The sequence below is a fragment of the Uranotaenia lowii genome, chromosome 3 (genome assembly GCF_029784155.1).
Source record: "Uranotaenia lowii strain MFRU-FL chromosome 3, ASM2978415v1, whole genome shotgun sequence".
In the NCBI taxonomy this organism is placed as follows: Eukaryota; Metazoa; Arthropoda; class Insecta; order Diptera; family Culicidae; genus Uranotaenia; species Uranotaenia lowii.
The window spans coordinates 362694444-362700842 of record NC_073693.1 but is presented as its reverse complement, the minus strand read 5'-3'; the positions used below and the strand labels follow the sequence as shown (position 1 = coordinate 362700842).

The window sequence follows — 6399 nt, the reverse complement described above, 5'->3', positions numbered from 1 at the left end:
GCTTCATGGAGGGACGGTCAACGACGGACCAGATATTCACATTACGGCAAATCCTCCAAAAATGCCGCGAACACCAAGTCCCTACGCACCATCTATTCATCGACTTCAAAGCCGCATACGACACGATCGACCGTAACGAGCTATGGAAAATCATGGACGAGAACGGCTTTACCGGGAAGCTGATCAGACTGATCAAGGCGACGATGGATGGAACGCAGTGCTGTGTGCGGATTTCGGGTGAATTGTCGAGTTCATTCGAATCGCGCAGGGAGCTTCGACAAGGTGATGGTCTATCCTGCATGATGTTCAACGTGACGCTAGAAGGTGTTATTCGACGAGCGGTGGGCGAAATGCGGGACACGATTTTCAACAGATCCAGTCAACTTATCTGCTTTGCCGATGACATTGATATAGTCGGCAGATCATCTGCGGCGGTGGAGGAGATCTACCGCAAACTGAAACGCGAAGCAGGAAGGATTGGGTTGATGATTAATACGTCCAAGACGAAGTACATGCTGGCCTGCGGATCCGAGACCGACCGAACCCGCTTGTCCAGTAATAACAAGGTCACGATCGACGGCGACGAGCTGGAGATAGTCGAAGACTTTGTCTATATCGGCTCACTGGTGACCGCAGACAATGACACCAGCCGTGAGATCCGGAGGCAAATTATCAGCGGAAGTCGTGCCTACTATGGACTCCACAAGCAACTGCGGTCGAGAAGGCTTAGCCCTCGCACGAAGTGTAACCTGTATATGACGCTTATTAGACCGGTTGTTCTCTACGGGCACGAGACATGGATATTGCTCGAGGAGGACCTGCGTACACTCGGAGTATTCGAGCGACGAGTGTTAAGAACCATCTTTGGCGGCGTACAGGAGAACGGAGTGTGGAGGCGAAGGATGAACCACGAGCTCGCGCGTCTCTACGGCGAACCCAGTATCCAGAAGGTGGTGAAAGCTGGCCGGATACGCTGGGCAGGACATGTTGCGAGAATGCCGGACGACTGTCCTGCAAAACAGGTGTTCGCTACGAATCCGGTAGGAACAAGACGAGCGGGGGCGCAACGAGTGAGGTGGTTAGACCAAGTGGAGCGTGATCTGGCGAACGTGGGGTGCCCGAGAAATTGGAGAACGGTTGCCATGGACCGAGTGAATTTTAGGAATTATGTTCGTCAAGTTATGTCGTAAGACGGAATACTATGTAAATAAATAAAAATACGCTTCGGAAAATGGAGTTATGGCGGTTTTACCCTAAATTCTATTATATTTATCAAATATTTAAGAAAACGCATGTCTTTATTAATTTTTTTTTATTTATTAATTAATTTTTTTTGTTTTTTATTTTTTTATATATTTTCTTTTTCTTTTTTGTATGTTCGGACTTAATTTTGACCCCAATAAAACGTATCTTGTGTGATTTTTTCGAAGAATCGAATGGAGGCTGCTTGAGCAACCGAACGCTTTGGAAAATGGAGTTATGGCAGATTGTACCCTCAATTCCCCTACATTTTTCAATTATTTCAGAAAAAAGCATGTTCGGACTTAAATATTTTGGACCAAAAGGGACGCACCTCATGTGATTTTTTTCCGAGAAATCCAACAAATCCTGTTGGAGCCACCACATTTATGGTTGTTTTACCAACAATTTCCAAACATTTTTCTTTTAGTTCAGAAAAAGCATGATTCGGACTTGAAATTTTGAACCAAATGAGACTTATCTTATGCGTTATTTTTCGAGGAATACAATGAAGGCTGTTTGAGCCACCGCACGCTTCGAAAAAATAAGTTGTGGCTGTTTTACCCTTAATTTTTTGAATTAATTGAAAAATGTCGGGAAATTGAGGGTAAAACAGCCATAACTCCAGTTTCCAGTGCGTTTGGTGGCTCAATCAGGCTTTGTTGGATTTTTCGGAAAAAGACCACACAAGATTTGACCCATTTTGTTCAAAATTTTCTGGTCAAAAAATGCTTTTTTTTCTGAAATAATTGAAGAATGAAGGGGAATGGAGGGTAAAATCAGCCCTAACTCCAGTTTCCGAAGCGTGTGGAAGCCTGGATTTCTAGGAAAAAAAAATACACAAGATACGTCCCATTTGGGTCAAAATTTTCAAGTCCTAACATGCTTTTTTTAAATAATTGAAACATGTTGGGGAATTGAGGGTAAAATAGCCATAACTCCTGTTTCCAATGCGTGTCATGACTAAAACAGCCTTCATTGGATTCCTCGGAAAAAATCGTGCAAGATTCGTCTCTTTAAGTTCAAAATTTTCAAGTCCGATAATTTTTTTTTGTTTCGATTATAGTCGTTTTACCATCGTTATGGCATTCGCGACTTTATCAACGTTACAGTTGGCGGATCATTATTGAAAAATTTATCCGGTACAACTGTGTTCGATGTTTACTCTTGGGCTCGAACTCGGCTCGAACTCGGCTCGAACATCGGCTCAGGAGACAACAGACTTGCCAACTGAGCTGTATCACAAGCCCAAGTCCGATAATGCTTTAGCTAAACTATTTGAAAAATGTTGGGAAATTGAAGGCAAAACAGCCATAACAGTTTCCAATCCGTGCGGTGGCTAAAATATCACATAAGATACGTCCCATTCGGTTCACTATTTTCAAGTCCGAACATGCTTTTTTTCTGAAATGATTGAAAAATGTAGGAAATTGAGGGTAAAAACAGCCATAACTCCAGTTTTCGAAGCGTGCGGGGACTTGAAAAGCCTTAATTGAATTCCTCGGAAAAAATCACATAAGATATTCATGAGAACCAATTGAAACTATTAAAATTGTTAGAAACTTTTATAATATTATTTTAAAAATATGAAACATGAAATAAATTAAAAAATAAATATAAAAAGTTACATTAAAAAATTTAGAAAATTGAAGCAAAAAGTTTGTTTTTCTCGTTTAAAATGTAAATTAAGTGTTTTGTTTTAAAACAACCATTGATATAATAAATGATCATTTAAGAAAAAAAGCCTACAAACCTTTATTTCAAAATTTTGATCAGTAGTGGCAAAATTGTTGAACAATTCTCATCTATCATTAAATTTCTATATTGACTCGTTAATTAATGAAAAATTAAAAAAGTGATCGGTACTAGAGCGTTGTCAGGTCAATCTGTATTGATTTAATTTCATATGTATTGTAATTTTGAGATAATTTTAGATTCAATTAACCTTTCTAGAATGTGATAGATTTTACAGCAATCTTTTGGCAAAAATTTTACTACATGAATTTACTTACTGAGATATTCAAATAAATTAAATTTTTCGAATTCTTTCAATAACAAAAGAAATTTAAAAGAAAATATGAAAATAATATATTATTTTTTGTGAAATTATGATTATTGAACAATTTTGAAAGGTTTCAGTGCAAAAATTGTTGAAAACAGACTTTTTGCCAGCTTTTTTGAGAATTGAGCCGGGGGAACAACACTCTGCCTAGCTAGACTTATTCTCTCGCTCTAGGAAATTCTGGAAGAGCAGCATCGGAATTCGAGGGCCTTTAAGGTTAATCCATCTTCACTATTAGAGGAAACTGTTTAATTCAATTTTTCTCTTATTGAATTACATGGAAAAGAATTTTCCTACAACGATTTTGACACACGCGGAAAAAAAATTTACGTCCGATCCTACCAACGCCTACTACACTTCCTCACTATTGAATTTCAATATTTTCTGCGGATTTTCTATTGGATAATTTAAAAAACTGAAGGCATTCAACGAATATTTCTCAGACAACACTCAAAGGAATCGACTCATTAATTTGAGCAAACGGCTCTAAGCCACTCATTCATATATTTGAATATAAGAATAAGTACTTTTTTATATTTTGAGTTTAACTCAAAAACTGTTCCATAGAATATTTTTTAATTTGTGGGTCAGTCAATGAAGTTTACGATTTTTCTGGAATTTTGTATAAAGTGTTTGTTTGTATTGTTTCAGATTTCTTACATTTTTGTTTTTCGAGTTAGATTCATTTGTAAATAAAAAAAATCGTATTTAAATGCTGCATAACCCTGTTATTTTTCAAAGGAAATCATAAAATAGCTCTTCAAAACGCATTGAAATTTTATCAAATAAAATAAAATATTTTTATAAAATATGTAATTAGCTTTTACATGAAAAATTGTAAAAATGCTTTAAATGGTGTCTAATGGTACCGTCTGCATTACCGAATATTCTGCAATTTATGATGTAACTTTCATCTCAAGACACCAAAGTAGACAATCAACTTATTTTTGTCAACAATAATTTTATATGAAAAGCTGATACAATTTCAATGCGTTTGAATCGAATCTAACTCGAAAAAGAAAAATATTAGAAATCTAAATAAAACATTTGAAGATTTTAACCACATATTAAATTTTGGGTAAGATCTGAAAACCCCCAGCGAAAATTGTCAGATAATAAAAAAAAAATTTCCATGTGTATTGTTTATGTGTATATTATTCAACATTGAATCATAAATCGTGAATTAAGTTCAAATTAAAACAAAAAAAAAACATTTCATTGGACTTCCTAAAAACAATAAATTACCCTTTCAAGTGAATTTAATATGAATCGTTGAAAAGTTTACTCATGGTGCAAATTGATGATAATCGCTATGAGATACCTCACAACAAATTAATTACACCGCGATTCAATTTATGGCAGTATAACAAGAACACGTTTCCTATAGTGGCAATCATAGATAGATTGCTGTCGTAGGAAAATGGTTCACATTACAAACGTCGTTTTTGTGGCGATACTTTTCCACCTTTGCTGCGCTAAAAAGATTGAAATGGAACTTCAGAGAATTGAGCAGCTAGAGGGTAATGGTTTTCTTACCAGTCAACTGCGCGTAACAAAATACAATCGAACAACTCCAGTCGTTACGGGTACAATCAGTTACTTTGAAGACATGGATAACAGCTATACGGTGAGGTTGAATTACAATAAAAAAACTTCCTCCATTTTGTTTACGTAATTCAGTTCCTTCTGCCAGTTTGAAATGCAGTGCGCGTACAGCCCCCTTGGAAACAACCAGTTCAACGAGTATCCGATGAATTTGAAGAAGCAGAACTTTTGCGACTTTATCAACACAACCTACCGAGAGTATCAGCATATCTGGAAGAAAGGATCGGATTGGATCCAGGTCGGGCCTAAAGGTTTGTGTCCCTGGCCCAAAGGCGTCTACACATTTGAAAATTTTTGGGTATCGGATACTTCTTTCATACCGCCGGTCGTTCCTCCGGGATTGTGGAGGGTTAGAGTTGTGCACACCGGACCGAAAAAACAACGATCGGTGATTCAGTTATTCACAAAGGTTTGGTATTCATAGAGATTCCTTCAATTATTTATTTTTTCAATAAAAAAACAAAGAAATTTTGTTGATTGGTTCCATATCATTCATTTCAGATAGAAATTAAATAAGTTAACCACATTGATTATTCCTATATTTGAAAAAAAGGGAACTTTTCATCGATGTAAATATTTTAACAATCTTACCTTTCGCAACTTACAACTTGCCGAACTTACCATATTCGACGACCCCCAAATGAACCTCACCAAAGATAGATATATCCTACCCATTACTGTACTCTTGTTTGATGGAAATTTTTGGTCATATGCTAGACTTCGCACTTGTCCTCGAACATGACTAATAAGCTTCTGCACAGTTGCATTATCCACCATTTTCACCACTTTTGGCCAATTCTTTCTAAATTTTTCGATGTCATCAGCTGGTTTTATGTATTTTCGTAGCTTTGCTTTGGTCAAAGCCCAAAAAGTCTCGATTGGCCGTGCCTCGGGCAATTTGACGGATTCATGTTTTTTTTTGCACAAAACAAACGTTTTGGCTTTCGTACCACCTTATGTTTTTTTTTTTGTATTCCAAGGCACGGCGAGCCACCGCGTCCACCCAGTTTGCTACTCTGGGTCCATGGGTACAATGGGAAGACTCATGATATACTTCGTGTATACCCCCTACTCTCTAAACTCCACCTGGGGCCGCAGACCTGGTTCCCACCTCGAACTGTTTAGCACACTATAGTGGGAGGTGCGCTCCAAGGCAATACTCATTAACGAGACCACTTTCAGCAAAGCTTCTCATCCTTACGACTCGACGCCTGAACTATCCTCTAACGACTTGAGAACCGACATCTCCTCGCAATGACTCGAGATTCCCAAACAAACCTCTCCTCTTCGCGACTTGAGGCCTGATCTCTCCTCTAACGACTCGAGATCCGACCCCTCCTCGCATCGACTCGAGGTTTACCTCTCCTCTGCACGATTCAAGGCCCGACCACTCGATTTGACCACTTGAACCGCTCCTCTTGTTGATACAGAGCCTGATCCCTCCTCTTACGACTCAAGACCCGACCCCTTATCATATAAACTCGGGGTTGACC

At 38.1% G+C, this 6399-nt stretch overlaps 1 protein-coding gene across 1 annotated transcript; it reads left to right on the top strand.

Moving 5' to 3' along the window:
- The first annotated feature begins 4715 nt into the window (after positions 1 to 4715).
- On the top strand, positions 4716 to 5378 carry LOC129751150 (uncharacterized). Its single transcript, XM_055746473.1, has 2 exons — positions 4716 to 4928; positions 4995 to 5378. Exons 1-2 carry the CDS (start codon positions 4722 to 4724, stop codon positions 5328 to 5330), a joined length of 543 nt encoding a protein of 180 aa, XP_055602448.1. The 5' UTR covers positions 4716 to 4721; the 3' UTR covers positions 5331 to 5378.
- Positions 5379 to 6399: the final 1021 nt, after the last annotated feature.